At 41.0% G+C, this 22,358-nt stretch overlaps 1 protein-coding gene across 1 annotated transcript in view; it reads right to left on the reverse strand.

Annotated features, from left to right (window-relative positions):
• Positions 1–1,372: 1,372 nt before the first annotated feature.
• Positions 1,373–22,358, reverse strand: part of PHEX (phosphate regulating endopeptidase X-linked) — a 203,029-nt gene continuing 182,043 nt past the window's right edge. The window contains exons 18-22 of the mRNA XM_082718281.1: positions 19,759–19,889; positions 13,213–13,278; positions 12,107–12,211; positions 7,634–7,710; positions 1,373–4,719 (exon numbers count right to left, since the gene is read on the reverse strand). Coding sequence (XP_082574407.1) covers positions 4,617–4,719; positions 7,634–7,710; positions 12,107–12,211; positions 13,213–13,278; positions 19,759–19,889 — 482 coding nt within the window. The 3' untranslated portion in view covers positions 1,373–4,616. The remainder of the gene's footprint in view (positions 4,720–7,633; positions 7,711–12,106; positions 12,212–13,212; positions 13,279–19,758; positions 19,890–22,358) is intronic.

Raw genomic sequence — 22,358 nt, forward strand, 5'->3', positions numbered from 1 at the left:
TCAGACTCAATACGTCTTGGGTCTCATAAAAATTTATCATAGAGACCACAGCATGAGAAATTCTAGACTCCTTGCCTCCATTCCCCCAAAGCTCCTCCTTCCTGCCCATGCCCCCAGAGACCACTCATCAACTATCATTTCTATGCATCTTTCCTTCTGCCACTACCCCATACACAAGAATTCTTATTTCGAGGATCAGCTCAGAAACTAGAACAAACTCTCTAAGAGAGGCACTAACAGGCTACACTCAGCCACTTATTCCCCACCAGTTCTGTCACCCGTCTGATACCTGTCTCCCGCACACGGTCCCTATGGCACGCCTATGAAAAACCAGTGCTTTTTCAGATCTTAGAACATTATCAGTGCCAGAAAAATGTTTAAGATAATCAATGAGGGACTCTACTTGTCCTACAGGCCTAACCTCAAAATGTCCCCATAGAGCCGTATGGGTTCTATGGTACACCTCTAGATTTGTCTGGACTCAGGCAAGACAGACAGGCTTGTGTTGTCCAGCATCACTCATTGTCCAAAGGTCACCGGGGGATACAAAAATCCCAAGCACTTCCAGTTCTCTAAGTGTGCGTCAGGCAAAGAGGCTCCAGTAGCATGAGTGCAGCTCCCCTAGAGAGCTTGGGCCACTTAGAAAGAAAAGCACCCAGGTGAGGTTAGAGTGCCCAGGGAAGGGGAGTTGCTGTGATTTGGGCAGAGAGAGAGCACCGACAGCAGCCACCAGAGGGGAGTTGAGTAATTCCTTTTCTGTGCACCGAAGCATAACCTGATGTCCTTGAATATCACCACATTCGCCACAAAGCAGGATAATTCTAACAGCTTACGGGCCTGTCTCCCACGTAAGACAAGACTATTCACTGAGGCCCAGGGACAGCATCTAATCTGCCTAATACAGCTAGTTCCATAAGATAAACAGAACAGGTGTTCAGTTATGGTGTGCTGAGTGACTATAAATGGACTAGATCATTAAAGAAAAGTGAGAGCCCAAAGAGATTCTTTGGTCTGATACTAACTGTAATGTTCACTGTCATTTTGTTAAGACCAGCCCTATTGTGGCTCATAATTCCCTCAGAAGCCTCCCTTTTCCTCAATAGGAATATTACTGCATAAGCAATAAGCCACCTCTGCTGACTTACATTCTGGAAAAAAATACAATGACCACCTTGCAAATCTCTCACTGTCTGCCAAGTTAAGGCATTCAAATCCCACTTTCCTAGACCAAGACTACGTTTCTTTGGGGGGCAAACAGGACTGTCTAAAACAGAACTGAATGTGTTAACAGATACAATCAATTATATTTTTTAAAAGAAAGTAAAACACACATATACACACATACATAAAAATAAAGAGAGAGGAAACAGAAAATCTTCAACTTTTTATTGTCCTTAAAATGACTGTTCACATTGTTCTACAAGAGAAGAAAATACAATGACCATTTAGATATAAAACGCATCATGCAGGTACACCTTTCTTCAGACCAGTGGGGGTACAGCCACCAGTAACGAGAGTGTAGCTGCATGTAGCAAGCATATTCTTCCTTACCTTAATATGCCACTGAGACATTACGTTAAAAATCTCAAGGAAGAAGCCTATCAAATGCTAAGTGATTATGGAAATACTAAGAGAATAAATGTATTTAGAAATGGGGTGATCTAGGGATGAAGGTTAATGCAGAGGTCAGTAGCCCACAGAACAAAGACTCTGCCTTTCCTGATTCTGGGATACTCAACAAAGCAATTTCAAACCTCTCTCCACTTCTCTGGCATGAGCATAACCTGTGTGGCAAGCCATCATTCCTTGTTGCTTTTTAGTGATGCTCCAGGGCTAAAAAAGATAAAATTTATGTGCTCTGCTTTAAGCTCCATTGAGGAAAGGCACTGAATAAACTTCAGGATAATTTACGAATCCTGAGCTTGCATCTGTCATGTCCAAGTCCATCTCATAAAAGGCAAAAATGGAAATAGGAGGCCAGTGCTGTGTGGCTGGTGAAAAGCTGAACAAACTTTGGGCAGTGAAGATAAGCTCAAATAATACCACTTTATATACATAAAATCCTTGACTAATCTGGGAGAATTTTCAAAAAAAAAAAAAAAACCTAACTCCTTCCAACACGCAGACAATAGTCCATTGGCAGAACATCTGGTATATGAATCAGAAAAGTATGTGACGGCAGTTCTAGTCTGTGATCCAATATCTAATTTCCTTTTGACTTACCACGATTATTTTTGTAAAACTTTATGGCTGTACTCCAGTGGATGAGCTTAGCAAGGATTGCCCAAATCCTGTCTTCTTGTCAGCAACATATTCTTCTCCCTACTTTTTTACCTTTCCTTCCACTCGTGTTTTACCTTCTTCCCTCTACCACTTACTCAAAGTCTGCTTCCTGTAGCGATCTGTATTGAAGAAAAGGAACAACGAGAGTGTCGCCTGAAAATGTAAACATGAGCATGTATTTGGAAATCCAATCCTACCGCAATTATTGTTCTAGCTAGTACTGAGGATTTGGTATCGCTGCTTTGGGTTTATTTTGTTTTAATAACGGCCGTCGTGTCCGCAACTTTCTGGATAGCGGACTTATGTCAAGTCAAGTTAATCAGGACAAGGCAGCCACATCATTTAGAAAGTGTAGGACCCCAGCTGATCACCAACCAGCTGTCCTCAACCAGCAAGTGACTGATGCGCATTTCCACAATCCTCAGCCTGTGCTTTCAGAAATCAAACACTTTCTCTGACCTGCAGGAATGTGTTTATTTGGAGTCTAAAAAGAGAAATCTAGAAGGAAAGTGCTATTCATAAAAGCATAAGAAACCACAACTGATTTTAAATGTCCAAGTACTGGCGTAAAACAAGGAGCATCTTGTGCTAGAAACAAATCAGAATGATTCCTCCAGAGAAAACACTTGTCCACTCCCAGCAGACCCACCCTAACTGCCCTTGCTTTTAAGAATATGAACAAAGGTTACATTAAGCCTTGGTTAAAAGGAAGAAAAACTAGCTGCACTTCAAAAGTTGATTCATTCAGAGGGGAGGAGGTCAAGGGGAAAATCACTCTCCCCTAAAGCAGTGTAACTGTTTTCCTCATGATGCTGCCCCTGCAATTTTCCCCCTTCAGAAGTTCCCACAGTGACAAAAAGACATGGCACGAACTTAACATTTAAAAAATAAAAAAAGACAACAAATCACAGGGGTGCAAAATGGCCCCAGAGTTAGTCTGAACTTGTCCTTTTGCTTTTGAGATTTTCCTATCGGCCAAAACTGCATATACAATGAATAATGCACAGGGAGGAAAGTTATTTTTAAAAACTTGAAATGCCAGATTAAGGCCATCACAATTTTATCCTACAGATACACACTAATAAGAGATGGACAAGTTCACATGAAAGCATCAAGTCCTGAGGATCAAAAACTTAGTCCTGCTCTTTCTAACAGACTCTTTAGAAGGCTTAGACGGTGAAAATTATGTTTCTTTGGACTATGCAGGGAACTCTAAATTTAATCAATAAATTCTAAAATGTCTTCAACAAATTTTTCAAAAAGCTTTTTTTCAAAGAGCAGTAACATTAACCAAGCCAAAACACAAGGTTACTTCGCACCCACTTCAATGTAGTATCTGTTCCTTTAAGCTAAAGGGGGAATAAAAGCCGTTAGTTCCTAACAGAGAATCAGAAAATCATTTTCTCAATGAAGTCAGTTCAGAAATAGAAAAATGCACATACATGAGGGTAACGAGACAAGTAAGAATTGGACAAAGGAAAAGTGTCTGTCAGAGAGACATAATCATTGAGGCTTGGGCAAAAGAGATCAAATGGTGGAGATTTCATCTCCTCGTGTCTCTACTGTTGCGTGATGAGGAGTTTTGACTTCTTCTGGGCCTTAAAGACACATCCTTTTGTCTTTTTTCTATTTGAAGAACTGAAACCCTTTTTCAAGTAGCCTTTCGGCCAGCTTTGCTCATGCTGACTTAAATAGGGCCATCAGCTACGTCAGACCGAAGCTGCAAGATGCATTTTCATCCCAACAAACTTCTGAACTGAAGGCAAAAATATCAGCAAAAATTGTAAAATGAAGCTCCAACACATTTCTAACTTAACCACCATTGAGTTAATAAACGTGGTGGATGGCGATACGTAAAACCTAGCAGCAGCGCATTCCGTAGAGCAACAAGAGCTACCAGGTGTTCCAGGAACATGTCTTCGTCATTGAGGGTTACACATTCAATAGACCGAATTTTTTTCTGGATAATTTATGCTTAGGTCCCTGCGAAGCTGTGGCTTAAGACGGTGTATACCACCTAGCTGTTTTCACACTAAAAATGGGCAAGAGCAACAATTCAGCAGATAATGTTTTAACAAAAGTAGCCTAGAGATTTATTTCTGTTAGTCTGGTTTTGTCAAGAAACATACTGAGATCCCTTCTTAGATTCCGAGCCCTACAATTTGAATATACTCTTTCGATCCAACCAACACCCAAATACGGAAGATGCACTAAAAACTGGAGTTCAGCGGGGTGGGGTGGGGAATACAGGCTGACAGCAGTGGCGACGAGCGCTCCGTGTGGCCTCTACTGGTACTGCGTGGCTCTTGGGATGGCAGAAACCAGCGGTCCAGCTACCAGAGTCGGCAGGAGTCCGGGCCTCTGTTCATCGTGGAATTCGATGGACAGTTAAAGGCTTTCTGGAATTCTTCGAAGTTGCTAACTGCACCATTGACCCTGGAAAAGATATGTCACAGCTCATGTCATTTAATTCTTCCATCTCAAGAGGTTCTGGAAAAAAACTTTAACAGTGTACTGCTCACAGGGATGTTGCATTCATTTCATCTGTTTACAGGGGAGACAACTGAAGCCCAAAAGGGAGAAGTAAATTTCCAAAGAAATTCACAGAGCTGAGACTAGAACCAACACCTCCTGAAAGTCAGACAAATGCTCTGATTAATCTTCCCAATACCCTCAAATTCCTATCAACTGTAGGATTTACAATTCCTATAAATCATGTATGTGATTGTATAGTCCTATAAATCTACAGATTCCTATAAACTGTTAGATTTACCAATACCTGGGCTTTCTATTTTTTTAACATTTATGGAAGGTATAACTGATATAAAGTGCACACACCTGAAAGGTAAAGTTCACTGATTTTGTTCATGTGTGTATACTCATGTTACTACCACCCAGAACAAGATATGGGATATTTCTAGCACCTAGAAGGCTCCACGGTGTGCCCTACCAGTGGAGCTTCCAAGGATAACTACAGTCTGACCTCTATCACCACTGATTAGTTTTGCCTGTTTTTGAACTTCGTATGAATGGACTCCACAGTACACACTCTGTTGTTCCTGCCTTCTTTCGCTCAATATTATGTCTGTAAGATTCATTCATGTCATTGCTACCTAAGACCTCACCCAATCTACAAAAACACTTTTGCTTCATTCCTATTACATTTGAAGGTTCGTATTTACCTCAAATTCAGTCCAGGCAACAAACTAATGAATGATATCTACTCGTTATTGATGAGCAATGTTTTACCGGAGTTGGTTCCAAAATCTGGTGTCCTTACAAGTTCCCTGACTGCAGTAAAGACTGTGGATTCCTACTCAGCACTTTGGTTGGCAGTGCTATTTCCATTGTGTGATTTCTGCTGTACTCAAAATCTATAGTTACTGCAGACATCACTAACAAGCCAGCAAAAACTGCCCCCTCATCTATTTCTTACTCAACTGCATGCTCAGAGTGTTGACTAGAGAGACTCAGCATTCTTAGCTACTATTTCTTCCCTAATGACTATGTGACCTTTGGGCATGTGAAGGAATATAGTGGCCTATATTCAAACCTCCTGTGTTTTAACTGGGATATATGAGTAGGGATGCATATATATCATAGTGTGATACACCCTGGGCAAATGCTAAAGAGAATTTAGCTGGTAATTAGTAAGTATACTCTGTAAATTATCAGCTAAAATCCAATATTACAGGCAACTAGTTAGTAAAAGGAAATTAGTTTCTAAAAATCTTACCTGTTAAGTAATTAATCTACTGTGTGGTTTCTATCTGCACCACTCATCAGTGGGAGCATACTTTAGTTCATTAGAGACTGTCAGCATTTTTTGACAGTTTAGCCCAGTGGGTAGAATTTTCTAACACTGTGATTAGATTTTTATGCTCCTGGGTAATTTAGAGTCAATTTCTGAAACATTTCTAAAGCAAGGTTTTAGGAGTAAGATTTTTAAATATAGAAGAAAATTTAGATGATTTTCCTACACTGTGCTGATGGATTCATTTAAACATTAAACATAAGGATATCCAGGTATGACAAGCTCTAAGGAAAGAATTGGGCAATAAAAAATTACTATGGTTTCTTATATAGCCCCCATTATACTTCTCTGACCCCAACTACAGAAAATCTCAAACAGGGCTAGAAACCTAGCACTGGGTAAATACCCTAACCTTAATTTTATTTTCACTTATTATTTCATCATTCTGACAATTAAGCTTGCAGGTCATCATCCTTTTCCCTTCATTTGAAGCAACTGTTTCAAAAAATGATTCAAACTAAAAACCAAAACATAGCGCTCTGACTTCAGATATGAATTCTAATAGCTAAATATCCCCATACATCCCGTTTTGTGTTCCGAGCTATTCGGAAAGCGGGCATTCATTCATTCTGCCAGCCGGCTGCGTGGAAGAACAAGAGGCTTTTATGAAACAGGATACTCTAGAACACAAAATTCACCAGAGCTCTGTGTGCTTTAAGGTATAGTATGTGAGCTCTCATCCTTGTCTAAGGAAAGAGACATTCGTGCCCCTCCCCCACACACAAAAAACGTAGGTGGTTGGATCAATCAAATATTCCCATTTACTAAGCAGCCATGGTGCTCATGGCACCCCTGGACTGGGGCCTTGCAAAAACTGGAAGATAATAAATGAGAAATAATACTAAAGTTATGATTTGGATTCTAAATTACCTTTGGAGTCTTGTACTAGCTCATGGATCTCCTGCTATAGCAATGGGCTAGAGGCATGCACAAATGCCTACCATGGACATTTTTTTTTAAGAGAATGCGGACTAGACTAGCTTCCTGCTAGTGAAAGAAAAGGTGCTCAGCTTCTCTTTGGCCAAGTATTTCTTTTTTTTTTTTTAATTTTTTATTTTTTATAAACATATATTTTTATCCCCAGGGGTACAGGTCTGTGAATCACCAGGTTTACACACTTCACAGCACTCAACAAAGCACATACCCTCCCCAATGTCCATAATCCCACTCCCTTCTCCCAAACCCCCTCCCCCCGCAGCAACCCTCAGTTTGTTTTGTGAGATTAAGAGTCACTTATGGTTTGTCTCCCTCCCAATCCCATCTTGTTTCATTGATTCTTCTCCTACCCACTTAAGCCCCCATGTTGCATCACCACTTCCTCATATCAGGGAGATCATATGATAGTTGTCTTTCTCTGCTTGACTTATTTCACTAAGCATGAGGCCAAGTATTTCTGTCTGCAAAATGGAGAGACTGGTGTTCACAACACAGGCTCTTGTTCCGATCTCCTGTTTGGTATAACACTGGGACAGTTGAGTCAGGGAAGAGGTAGAACACGCACAGTTTAAAAAGAGGGTCACTGATTTGCCCATTTACCTAAACTGAGGGGGGCTGTGAGCACCAATTTGGATTTGTTCTCGGGCAGCTTCTGGTCTGTAGGAATTACACCTCACCTAGAAGAGAAAAGCATGCCAATAATTATGTTTCCTTTCCAATTACACACTTTCTACCTCCTTAACTGCTCCAAATTATACTGAAGAGTAATTTTGGACTCAGTGGATGACAAACAGTTTTAGTAGATCAGGTAAAACCTTCACCAGTAACAGCATCTATTATTCTAATCCCCAGTGTAGAAGGTTTTATTGTTGTGCATAATTCCACAATTTGAGTAAATTACGACAGGTTCCAGACACAATTCTTAAATCAAGAAAACACTGTATATGTCCAGGAATCGACCAATGTATTAATTCAAATAATATAATGCTTGGAAGAGGACTTACCAAATTCAACCATATTCAGTCCAACAGGGAAAAAAAAATGAATCCATCATCTATTACAGAGTATGGTCATGGGAAGTGAGTGTTTTGCACCCTAGGTGCCTTGCTTGTGTCACCCCTAGTCAGGGCGTTGGATACGAAAACACTTCTCTATAGACACAGAAGTTAGGCAAAGCTCTAAGACTTGCTCTGATCCATGAAATGTGAGCAGAAGTATAGACAGCACATCCTTGTGGAAGCTTTAAAAACCTAGCAGAAGTTCTAAGCATCTTAAGAACAATTTAAGAAGCCACATGAAGGTTCACTGTACACTTCCTCATACCAATTTCCTACTCCAATGGTGAACATGTTAAGCATGTGTTGAAATCAAGACTCCAAAACCCAGGTCCTTGAGTAAAAACTACAAGCAGAGCCCCTCTCTCAACCCGCATTCGATGGGGGGCATGAACACAAAAGAAACTGTCTTTGTATTGCTTGTTCCTGCACCGTAACTTACTCGATCCTGACTTGCAATGTGTCTGGAAACACGATATAATCTTGAAGTATGAAAAGAACGGGGAGACAAGCAATTATGGGGTACATTCCAAGGGCAGAAGAAAATAGAAGCAAAGACCTACCCGAGAGAAAAAAAAAGCGAGACATTCCCTGTAGCTGGACTGCGTGGTACATAATGGGCAGTGATGGGAGACCAGGGTAGAGAGAGGATGTTGCCAGATTTCTGAAGTCTTGAGCCCCAAGCTAAAGAATTTAAACTATATTTAAACATTGTCTGTGAGCAAGAAAATGATAAAACCATGTTTTTAAAAGACTTATCAGGCAGTGGAAATTAGAGATCAGTTTGAAGAGTATAAATTTATGGGAAGGTTCTCAATGAATGGCCACTAAATAAGGATCAACAGGAATGGAGAGAAGTAGAAGGATAAGATTATCTGAGGGAAAAAAATTAGCAGGTAACACAAACTACAGGAACACAGGAAGCGGAAAAGGTGATGTGCTGCTATTGCTTTTGATGAAGAGAAACAGTCTGCATGTGACTGTGAAGACGCTTTCGTAATATGATGCCTTCAGTTCCTCAGAGGCTAGCTAAGTTGAAGTTGTTTCCCACATTCGCCATTACCTCACTTTTTCTTGTGTTATTTCTTCTTATATTCTTACATCATTGTATGGTATTGTTTTAGCGCTGTCTATGCTTCACAAACCATTTAAGAGACTTCTGAAAACACACTATGGTTGTCACTGTTTTCCTAGAATCCTCTCAGGAGGGAAAATAACTTCACTCCCTATAAGCAGACTTCTTCCAAAGTGCAAAAGACTGAAAATCTCCTCCTTCTGTCAGTAGGAAAACCTCCAAGATAAATTTCTCATTAGTAACATAAAATAGCTTTACATTTTTTCCCTAAATCTCTTTAGTTTAAAATAAATCAGATATGCTTCGGAATTTTATTTGAGGACATTTCAAAAATTACAAAGGTAATGTTGCTACCAATGAGTTTACACATGAAAAGATATAACTAGGATATAACTAAGATGGGCTTTAATTAAGTAAGTTAACATCTGAAGGAAGAACCAATGGACATTGTGCTTTGTCCTCTCGACTAAGGGTCAGCACATTTTTTCGGTAAAAGGGAAGACGTTAAATATTTCAGGTTTTGCAGACGAGAAGGTCTCTGTTTCAACTCAGTTCTGCCACCGTCACACAAAACCAGCTACCCACAACACAAAGGAAAGAGCATGGCTCTTTTCCAATAAAAGAGTTTTACCAAAAATGGGCAGCAGGCCATATTTGGCCCATGGGTCCTAGTTTGCCGACCCCTGCTCTAAAAAATTCTAACTATATTGTGTGTGTTTTTTGAGATATCTGACCCAGTACTGACTCCCCCCCACACACCAAAAAAAAAAAAAAACCTTCCTTAACTGAACTGTTACTTACTCTTACCATTTTTAAGCAATTCATCTAAAAATGTCAAGATTTTCAAGATACCCAGCATCTTTGCTGGGTGCTATGGGGATACATAAGAAATACAGGGATCCAGAAGATTAACTATGGAGATAAAACTAAAAGTCCTCAACATTTTGAGAACATTTAAGGACTAAACTGCATAGTAATGAAGAGAAGTGTAAAGGAGCTGGAGATTCAAAAGACAAGAGAGAGAAGGAGAGAGCTGGAGTCCTTGGGGAAGTTTGTGGGAAATGTGGAGGAGGTAGAACTCAACCTGGAGCCCGAAAGATAATGACAGGATTAAATCATCTGAGGGGGCGGAGTACGAAGGAGGTCACATTACAGAAGGAAAATCACAAGCAACGCCCCAGAGACAGTAAGAGGCCTAACACTGCCGGGTGGCCAGGAGGACGCCTGCCTGGCTAAGGGTGAGTGTGGCGGAGCCGCCAAGAACTCAGAGCTGGTTGTGTAGAGTGGGGTAAGACTGGACACGATGATGAGAGCCAGCGGCACGTGCTTGGCCTCGATGTGGGAGTCACTGCAGTTCCCTGAGCAGGCCAGTAATGAAATAAAAAGTAGTATTTCAGGGGCATGTAAGATAGTGGTGGAAAGACCCCAAAGGCAGAAAAACATGTCTTAAGGCTGTTGGGATAATGCAGAATAGGAGAGCTCAAGGGCCTTCTACAGAGGATGAGATACAGGGTAACTTCGAGAAAGAGAGGATGAATCTAAAGATCTAAAGAGGAGATAAAAGGATGAAACATCCAGCTTTGGGAACCCATGTCATAAAAACAAGGACAGACAAATCAAGTAAGAGAGAAGAATCTAGATTTTCTAACCGGGAAGACCCAAAGACCAGGCTGTGTTGAGAGCAACAGGAAGACTAAAAAGGAAGGTCATTTCAGTGACTCCAGGTACGCTGCTGTCATGTTGAGAAAGCAAAATTTATGTAGTGTTGTCATGTCAACTTTAAGAAATAAAAGATAGCAGAAAAATGGGACTCCTTTAGCCGGGCTCAACCAGAGAAGATGTGGGAAGGAATCAGCTTACTGAGGAGACAGTGAAGACTGAGCAAAAGAAGGCTGTGCTGGTAACAACCGTGGTCTTAGGGCTGCACGTTTGCCCACTGTGAAGCCATGTGTTAGAACCTTCATTGGCTCCTCCCTGCCTGCTTTGAAAATGAGGCCTACACGTATGTGACATAAGCCCGGGCGATAACCAATAGCAACCAAGAACTGGCGCTTATCTCATTAGCCAGAGACTTGAACTCAGAATTGTGTGTTTTTTAGTACACATCTTCTTTCGCTTTCTGTTCGGAAAGCCCATCAAAGTCACAAATGGGTGAGATGACTCTCCTTGTTTTGTTTTTTAACATTTTTTAAAAATTTTTTTTATTTTTTATAAACATATAATGTATTTTTATCCCCAGGGGTACAGGTCTGTGAATCGCCCGGTTTACACACTTCACAGCACTCACCAAAGCACATACCCTCCCCAATGTCCATAATCCCACCCCCTTCTCCCAAACCCCCTCCCCCCAGCAACCCTCAGTTTGTTTTGTGAGATTAAGAGTCACTTGTGGTTTGTCTCCCTCCCAAGGGGGTAGGAGAAGAATAAATGAGACTCTCCTTGGTTTTGATGTTGTTTTCAGCTCAGGCCGTCTTCACCAGTCCACCTGGCTGTGGGAAACGCAGCTTTGGGGGCCCTCCACGGGTTGAAAGTGGTGGAATACAGTCGGCCAGTGACGCAAAAAAAAAAAAAAAAAAAAGAGAGAGAGAGAGAGAAGAAAAAAAGAAATGCAGCAGAAGGCAGAGTGCCAGAAGCCAAAGAAGGAATCACTAGAAATGGTTATAAAGTGTAGTGCATACATTAAGAAGTCAGCATATATTAAAGAAATACCAAGTGGGTTATGATAGGACTGGTCACCCACTTGACAAACAACACCGATCAACCCTGACTTGACTGGTTCATTAATTATGTCTCACAGAACATTAAGAAGGTGAAATTTATCCTGAAAATAAACAGCAAGATCACATTTCAGCTAAAATCAAAGCTATACCACTGAACTTCTGACCACGGGAGAAGCCAAAATCCCGCATTTCACCTTGGCAGCCCCTTCCTGGGACTACTCACGTGCGCGTAACTCAGGAAGAAGAGCTGGTTGTTGGTGAAGACGATGCCTGGGAGCAGAGGCTCTTCGACTCCCCGCCTCTGGTCATTTATCCACTGCCTGTAAGCCTGGGGAGGGAAGCAGAAAGGCTGATCCCCTGCAATGCTGGCCCTCCTCTGTTCTCATCCAGGGCCTGAGATCCTAAATAGATCCCCCACCAGGAACAAAGTGCAGCCTGTCAGAGTTTTCCTTTAACAAACCAACCCCTGGAAATGCAAATCAATGTTGTGTAGCTTAACAGTGGGGCAGCTGCACCGGTGAGAAGACCTCACCCTCACTAGATACCAGAGCCCCTGGGCCAAAGCAGTCACGTGTTAAATAATTCCTCCCCGACCAAGAAGCTATTCTTTTCCTAACACAATGGCAAAGGCTGCGGAAATAAATTTGGGGGTTAACCTATGGGGCCAAATTTTTCTTTTTCCAAATAAAAGGGAAAACTCACCGTCATTTTAGAAAATATATGTTAACCAGAATACAGGAAGGGTGTAACCTCAGAATAATACTCTGGTCTTGACGTCAAATGCATTTACCTTTTTGAAAATCTTCCCACATCATCCTTATATTTCTTGTTTAACCAAGGACCAGTGGATGATGGAAACATTATTAGGGACTCTCACCTGCCCTCCCCCACTATATGAGAACTACTAGCCTCTGGCCACAATTCAGAAGTTTGGTATTTTAAGAGAAAATCGCAAGAAGGGCTATAGAGACAGTATACTCAGGGAAAACTCATATGAACGTAGCCCTGAGGAGATTTCTGTAGCATGTTTTGATATTATTGTGAATGCATCTACTGAAAGCTATCTTTTAAATACATGATTCTTAACATTTATTATTCTTTAGGGTGACTTTAAACCCTAAAAAGGAAAAAAAAAAAAAGAAATGCAGTTCTATTCACATAATAAAGCAGGACAGCATTGATGTGGAAATATAATTCTATTTACAGAAATTCACAGAATTGATAGAAATCTAATTCCTCAAGAATATGTCTGTAGTGTAAATTGAGGGACACTCACATGGCACTCAATAGTTTAATTTTAAAAATCACAGCAAATGTTGCAGTGCGTACCCTAAAAGCTTCCCGCAGACCTCCATTATCAGCAATATTTTCTCCCAGGGTCCTCTTCCCCTTCACCTAACAAAGAAAAAGAAAAAAAGAGTGTTTCTCAGCCAACTATCATTCAGCAAGAGGCATAAATGTGATAGCTAGGGAGAGTACCATATTTTAAAGAGAAAATTACATGGACTAAATCACAGGTAGTCATAATATATTGTGAGATGGCAAACTAACTCCAGCAAGGTGCTTCTGAATACAATAATTTCTATTTTATTATGCTACACGTTTCTTTCTCACCCACCTCTGTATTCTCACCAATTGAGCCAACTCCAATAAAATGTTAACAATATTCTGAGTGACTCTGGCTTAATGGAGTAAAAGTAGAAATGTCAATACAGACTACTTTCTCTGATTCATTCATATCATTTGAGTATTCTTTTCGGTGTGCTTTGTGTTTCCAAACATTTACGATCCACACAGGAACAAAACTTCATGAACCATCACCATTTTACCTCAGCTACGTCCATGAAAAATTAAAAGGAGGGTAGTTCTCACGGGGGGGCGGGCATCAAACAAAAGTAGCCCAGGCCACAAGGTCAAGGTTTGCAATGTGCAGGATAACCGGCCAAGCGTGGTGAAAAACTTCCTCCACACATTTGAAGACTGTTTCTGAAATCCCTACGCAGGACAGGACAAAAAAGCGTTCTAAACCAATACAGCCCACAAGCCAGAATCCAACCTGCCCCTTTCTTCTATGTAGGCTACAAGATGAAATCAGACTTCACGTGGCTCAATAGGTGGGGTGTGGGGAGAATGCGAAAGAAGGAGAATATTTTGTGGCATGTGAAAATTACACCAAGTTCAAATTCAGTGTGCATAATTCAAGGTTTATTGGCGTACAGCCATGCCCAGTCGTGGACGTACCGTCGCAACCATGTTCCTGCTACAGCAGCAGAGCTAAGTAGCCACCGAGACCTGTGGCCTGCAAAACCATGCTTACTTACCATAATTACTCTTTGCAGACAAAGCCTGTCAATCCCTGCCTAAGGGGCAAAATAATACCTCCCACCCATCCACCCAAGGTGTCTATGTCCTAAATTCCTGGAACCTGTGCAAATGTTACCTTACGTGGCAAAAGAACTTTTAGACTATGATTATATAAAGGATCCTGAGACATTAGCCTGCATTACCCAGGCAAGAGCAGTGTAACTAGAAGGGTCCTTGTAAGCAGAGGAAAAGGGGGTCAGGAGAGTGTGTCAGAGTGATCCAATGTGAGCTGTGACCAGCCACTGCTGGCTCTGAGGAAAGAAGGGGCCAGGAGCCAAGGAATGTGGCCAGCCTCTAAGAGTGAGAAACCACAAGGTGACAGATTCTTCCCAGAGCAGCTAGAAAGAAAAGCAGCTCTGCTTACACCTCAGCTTAAGCCCACTGAGACCCGAGTGGGACATACAGAGCTGCGGGACAGGGTTTGTGTTCTTTCAGGCCATTAAGTGTGTGGTGATCTGTGATGGCAGCAACAGGAAACGTACACACCCCGCTCTCAACTTTAAAGCCGTGAATCCTACGCACTCTTTACTTTTAAGCTAGGCCAGTCACCCAGGTATCAAGCGGTCACAATGGATAAAAACAACTCTTCAGATAACATTTATTTCTGTAATCACCCAGGACCCTCCTAGCTTCGGTCCCCCGAAGTTCCCCTCCTGCTCTGACATACATTCTTTCTTTTACGACAATCCTCCATCGTAAGTGCTGTTACCACCACCTTGCTTAACACATGGGGAAAGAAGAGCTCAGAGCGTGTAGCACAAGTCTTTGGTGTCGCAGCAGATCCCCATTTCCACCAGGACTACACACCCATTCCTACAACTGCTCCTAGCTCAAGAAGGTTAACCTTAGCTTAGCAGAGTCGTCTCACCTGAAGATTCCTGGCAGGTGATCCCCTACTTCTCAAGAACTAACTGATGTGCACAGAGAACTGCCTAGCCCCTTACCCCAGGCTGAACAATTTCTGTGGTGTGATTCAGGCTCCAGAACCTTCTATGGGATCAGGCTGAGGCTAAACTCCTGAAACCAACATGTTTTCTCTTATAGGTTTCTCTTGAAATCAACCACCATCTTACAGGTTTATCCTGAAACTACCTCCTAAATAAGTCACTTACCTAAGAAATACCTTCCTGGGCTTTGCTTCCAGTGAACTCCAGTGATTAAAGGAACTGCCCACATTTCACACAGATTTAAACCCAAGCAGTTTGTTTCCAGAGTCTTTGCTTCATAATATGCTTGTCATGTCACAACTGCTCTTGATTCCGGCACTTCTGTTTATACATCTACTCACACTGGAATTTAATCTCCTTCCTCTAAGCTTTATCAAAATCGGAGGTCTGGGGAGTAGCCCTCCCCCTTTGGCTCCTCCCACTCTAGACCACCTCAGTAGACCATATGGTCATAGGTTTGCCTGCAAGCCCCACGAGCTGCTCATGGTCTTCTTCTGTGGCACTCTGCTGGAGCCCTCTCCAGTTCACTGCCAAGGATTCAGGCACAGGGGACCGGCATCCATGAATGGAGCCAGAAAATAAAGCACAGAATCTTATATCCACGAAGAAAGTCAACCTTTCTTCTCTGAGAATGAAACTGAAACTGTTTCCTGATGGCTGAATGGATGGATGCTGACACAGGCGTCCCCTTTCTATGGTCCTTGTGACAGAGGTACACATTTGCCAGAATTCACTCTCAGTATCTGACATTTTAGCCCATATGGATGCTGTAGAATAGTCCTCCCACCAATACACCACCCAGGACTAAAATAAACTTAAAAGAAGAGAACGATAGCATGATATAGGGGGCAAGAATATGGATCTTCAGGGGTGCGGGGATAGCTCAGTCGGTTAAGTATCTGCCTTCAGCTCAGGTCATGATCCCAGGGTCCTGGGATCAAGCCCCCCATCGGGCTCTCTGCTCAGAGGGGAGCCTGCTTCTCCCTCTGCCTGCCACTCCCCCTGCCTGTGCTTGCTTTCTCTCTTTCTCTCTCTCTGGCAAATAAATAAATAAAATCTTTAAAAAAAACAGAATATGGATTTTTTAAAAGATTTTATTTATTTATTTGACAGACAGTGATCACAAGTAGGCAAGGAAGGCAGGCGGCAGAGAAAGAGAGGAGGAAGCAGGCTCCTCGCTGAGCAGGGAGCCCGATGCCCAGGACCCTGGGATCATGACCTGAGCCGAAGGCAGAGGCTTTAACCCACTGAGCCACCCAGGCGCCCCCAGAATATGGATCTTGAAATCACACCAATCTAAATTCTAATCTAGGCTCTACTGTGGGTTTTTATCTCTTTGAGTCTCGGTTTTCTTACATGTCAAACAGGCTAGCAATATGTATACCTCTTGGGACCAGTATGAGGATTAACTTTGTTTTAGGTAGGCAAAAAGTATAGCACCCAAGCCTGCGGTAACAATCATCAGGAAATATGTATTCCCTTCACCGAAAGAAACTGCTCTTCTATTCTTCTTTGGTTTTCAGCCCCCAAATCTTTGCCTTTGTTTTCTCCTAGGATGGAGTACCTATGAGTATGTTGCAAAGTAGTAGTAATATCAGCTACAATTTACTAAGCACTTACTGCACGTCAGGCATGATGCTGGTGTTTTACATAGTCTCTGTCATTTACTTCTTACAAATGAGTGAGTTCCAAAACACTGACCCATTTCAGAGATGAAGACTCTCAGAGTCAGGAATATCTAGGAACTTTCCCATGTTCACAAAACTTGTAACTGGTTGAGTCAAGATTTGAACCTCTATCTGACTCTAGAACCCCTCCCCTAAGCTTTTCCTGAAGCAACATATAATCTAGATGGATTTTCATAATGTGACAACCTCTACATTGAATATAGATAAACGGGGCACCCATTTCATATCTTCTCATGACTTAGTTGTAGATATTAAAGAAATATATGGGCAGAGAAATAAATGGCTTCCCAGAACAGTGATGAAAGAGCTAGAGATACTATTCAAGGATACAGCCTCTGGTTCCATTGCCTGGACAAGGAATGGAATTCCTGGTGCTGAACATGGCTGAAGAACCAGGAGGACCAAGACAGTTTTGTGTGTTCTCTTGCTTCTGTTATGTGCTGTCCCCTTGACTGTACAGTGTAGCAGCATACAGTGTGTGCATCTATATTTTAGATTAGTAAGGGTTTCCTACAGATCCATACCCTACCAACAATTCTTCATTACTAGTCTCTTACTGTCAAATACAACGAGAGAAACCCATTTTTATAATTATGAAAGCAGGAGCAGAAAATGCAATTAAAAAGTACATGAAAAAGTTAATAGTACGGAGAGGGCATGAAAACCTGACCAAACCAGCAAAATAAGGAAAACGAAAAAGAAGTAAGAACAATGTGGAGGAGATAAAGTATATACAGAAAACTGTAGAGTTGTATTGGAAAACTTAAAACAGGTATCAAGCAGATAGAAAGGCATACCATGTTCTTGAACAAGAAGACTATATTACAAAAAATATCAATTCCATCCTCTGAGTATGATTTAACTTAGAATCCCAATGGGATTTTCTTTGGGGAACAGGGTGAGTATGGGTAACATGATCTTGGAACATATACAGAAGTATATTTGCCTGAGAATGGCCAAGCACATAAAAGAGCAGTGAGGGAGACCTTGTATTGACAGATACCAGAATAATCCATATAGCCATGGTAATAAGACCTTGGTGTAGAACTGAACATGCATACCAGCAGAACAGAACAGCTAATCCAAAAATTGATGTCAATATATAGGAGAATCTAAAATTTGACAAATACTCAATTCAGTGAGAAAAAAATATATTTTAATCAATGATGCTGGATCAACTGACTATCCTTTTAGAAGAAAAGAATTCTCACATTAAACTCCATAAAAAGGGGGCGCCTGGGTGGCTCAGTCATAAGTATCTGCCTTTAGCTCTGGACATGATCCCAGGGTTCTGGGATCAAGCCCCAGGTCACACTGCCCGCTCAGTGAGGATTCTGCTTCTCCTTCTCCCTCTGCCTCTCCTCCCGGCTGGTGTTCTCTTTCTCTGTTTCAAATAAATAAATAAAATCTATATAAAAGAAAACTCCACAAAAAAGTTAAGTTTCACATGCATGAAGATTTAAATATAAAATTAAAAAACCAAAGAAACCTTCCCAGAAAAGCCAAGAGATTATATATATGTTATAGGGTGGAAATGCAGAAACTATTTTTTAAAGTTTTTTTAATTTATTGATGTGAGAGAGTGAGAGAGAAAGAGCTTGAGCAGGGGGAGGGAAAGAAGCGGAGAAGCAGACTCTCTGTTGAGCACAGAGCCTGATATGGGGATGTGGGGCTCAATCCTGGAGTTCCAGGATCGTGAGCTGAGCCAAAGACAGACGCTTAACCCACTGAGCCACCTAGGCACCCCTATTTTTTAAGAGAAATAGGTATCTTTGGATCTATAGCAATGTTTAATTTTTGTATGTCAAAAGATGCCACCCATCTAATGGGTGCGTAATATATTTGGGAGAAAATTCTGTAATGGGAATGACAAATTTCTAACACCGGTAATATCTTTAAAAAGTTCCGATACATTGGTGAGAAAATAACTGAAGAGAGAAATGCTCTTTCATATACCACTGGTGGGACTATGAATATTATAACTTCTTGGTGACAGTAGGAATCTACCCTAGATGGATAAAAAGGATATGTACACAATGAGAGGTTTTGTTACAGCAGCATTTACTGTGGGAAAAGAGCTGGAGACAAAGTGTGACCTATCTCAATAAGAGGTTAGGTGAATATGTTAGATTACGTTCCCACTATGGACTTCTATTGCATGAAAACCATGCAATAAAGGGGCCTGTGGTATGTGTCCATCTCTTCGCGAGTATGTGAAATAGTGTACCAGGGTGATTAAGATGAATGGCAGGCAGGGAAGAGAAGAGTGATGAGAGCAGAAGGGGTGAAGACAAGAAAGAAAGAAAATCTGATGCACATGAACGACAACTATAAGACTTCTTTCTTGCCTTCATGGACATGTATTATGTACGTATACTAGACAATAAATGCTTTAGAAGTACATTTCTTTTGTTCAAAATTCTATAACTAAGATCTCTTAACCAATTCAGAGTCATTAATTCAAAATAATGAGATTTATTTCAATGAATTAAATAGTAATTTGGAAGGAAATTTTTAAAAATGATATGGAGTGTAGATTCATAAGAATTGTATGGTGTATGTTTGCTACAAGATTTTCTACATTTATCTAAATCTAGGAAAACAAACTCATGTTTAGGCCTGTGAGTCTCAAACTTGAGGTTTATTCAGAGTCACCTGAGGGCTTGGGAAAAGACAGACACCAGAAGACCAGTGCCCACCTCCCTCCAGAATTCTGGGTCAAGAGGTCTGAACTAAGACTCAATTTGCATCTCTAACAAGTTTCCAGAAGAGGCTGATGCTGTTGTCCTGGGAACCACACACTGAGAACCAATGGTCTAAAGCCAGTAATGTCCAAAAGAGAAAAAATAACCACAAAACACCATAGTTGTACTTACATTTAAGCCAGCTTTCTTCCAATAGTAGTTGCTATATTGGTTGACCATGCACTTTGTTTTTTCTTTAAACTTTTCTTCTGAGTCAGTAGACCACCAAGGATCCAGGTTTCCATTTTTATCATATTTTCTACCTAGCAAAAAGGAAAGTTAAAAGATATTTGTACCACCTATGTTCTCTTCTAGGGTTTTTATGGTTTTAGGCCTCACATTTAGGTCATTCATTCATCCATTTTCAACTTATTTGTGTGTGTGGTATAAGAACACTTTCATCCTCTTGCATGTTGCTGTCCAGTTTCCCAGAAGCATTTGTTGAAGAGACTGTCTTTTTTCCATTGGATTATTTTTTTGCCTGCTTTGTCAAAGATTAATTGATCATGTATTTGTGGGCTCATTTCTGGGTTTTCTAGTCTGTTCCAATGATCTATGTATCTATGTTAGTGTCAGAACCATACCGTCTTGATGACTAAAGTTTTGTAATATAGCTTGAAGTCTGGAATTGTGATGCCCTTGTGCTTTGTTTTTCTTTTTCAAGGTTTCTTTGGCTATCTGGGGTCTTTTGTGGTTCTATATGAATTTTAGGATTGTCTGCTCTAGCTCTGTGAAAAATGCTGGTGGTATTTTGATAGAGATTGCATTATTTTTCCAAAGAAAACATACAGATGGGCAACACAGATATGAAAAGATGCTCCATATCATTCATCAGGGAAATGCAAATCAAAACTACAGTGAGGTATCACCTCACATCTGTCAGAATGGCTAGTACCAAAAAGATAAGAGATGACAAGTGTTGGCGAGGATATGGAGAAAAAGGAGCCCTCCTGCACTGTTGGTGGCAATGCAAACTGGTGCAGCCACCGTAGAAGACAATATGGAGGGTATTCAAAAAGCTAAAAGTAGAACTACCCTATGACCCAGCAATTACACTACTGGGTATTTATCCAAAGGATACAAAAATACTGATTTGAAGGGGTACATGCACCCCAATGTTTATAGCAGCATTACCTACAATAGCCAAATTATGGAAACAGCCCAAATGTCCATCAACAGATGAATGGATAAAGAAAAAGTGGTGTTTATAGAGAAAGTGGAATATTACTCAGCCATAAAAAAGAATGAAATCTTGCCATTTGCAACAACAGGGATGGAACTAGAGAATATAATGCTAAGTGAAACAAGTCAGAGAAAGAAAAAAATATGATTTCACTCATATGTGGAATTTAAGAAACAAAACAAATGAGCAAAGGGAAAAAAAAAAAAAAGAGACAAACTAGGAAACAGACTCTTAACTCTAGGGAACACGCTGCTGGCTACCAGAGGGGAGGTGGGGGAGAAGATGGGTGATGGGGATGAAGGAGCGCACTGCTCCTGATGAGTGCCGGCTGATGTACGGAAGTGTAGAATCCCTACAGTGTACATCAGAAATTAATAATATACTGTATGTTAACTAACTAGAATTTAAATAAGAACTTAAAGAAATGTGTAATATTTGTGGAAACTAATTTATTCATTTTCCCTTTCCCTCAATTCAAAAAGCCTTGAAAAAGCAGTCCCCAGGAGCAAGGGTCATGCCTGTGAGCAGCTCCCACCTTCTCTCCAATGTCACATGTTAATTGTAAAAAGAGGGGTTGATAAAGAGGTTTGAGGAAGTTCTTTCCTCCTGAGCAACAAAGAACATTTTAAAAATAAAATTCATCAATTTATGGCATGCACACCGTGAAACAGTCTTGAATTCTTTGTTTTCACCTGATGTGACCCATAATGTTCTCTGGATTCTGAAATGAAATGGCTTCATTCAGAAAGCCCATGATGGGAGCTGGAGCGTCCCTACCAGTGAAATTCCAAATGATCCAGAGGAAGAGCCCAGTGAGTCATTCACACGGATCCATAGGCACAGCCTTGTGAGTCATTCACACCGTGAGACCACAGCTCCTGACTCAGCCCTATAGGAACGTGTTTCCTCCAAGTTGCCAGGAGCTGAGAGACACATAAAACCTCCATTATGAATCATTCCACAGCCATCAGTGTGCATGGAAGGCCCATCTGTCCTGCTTTGACGAGGCAGGTTGCTCTAAAAAGAGAACTTGGAACAAGAATGGAAATCTCCAAAACATAATGAAAAAAAAAGATTAACTATACATGGTTGTTTGCTTATTTGTTTGTTTTGGTTTTTGGTTTCTGGCTTGGTTGTGGGTTTTTTTTTTTTTTTGGTTTTTTGTTTGTTTGTTATAGCCTCACTCTTCATTTGTCTACACCCTTCAAAAAAAGTTTTGAGTAGATCTGGACTATTGTCCATACTCAAGATTACTACTGGTTTAAATTTAATTATGGAAAGAACTCTTCATTGGACTTGTAAGACAGCCCCAAAGAAAAGGTGTTAACTGGAATAACCCAAAGCTCTTTGGCAAGGATGGATGCTACTACCACCACCCCTGGGAGAACATGGAGTCACTGTCCTCCATGCACTATCCAATCAATCATTGAACAGTTACTGGGCACGGAATTAACTATGTAACTCCCTGTTCTAAGTATTGGCTACGGAGGGAAATTGCTGTCATTAGATTATGTCCTCTGAGAATGGCTCCAAAAGGCCTGCAAAAGAT

This window comes from Mustela nivalis (assembly GCF_964662115.1).
Source record: "Mustela nivalis genome assembly, chromosome: X".
NCBI lineage: Eukaryota > Metazoa > Chordata > Mammalia > Carnivora > Mustelidae > Mustela > Mustela nivalis.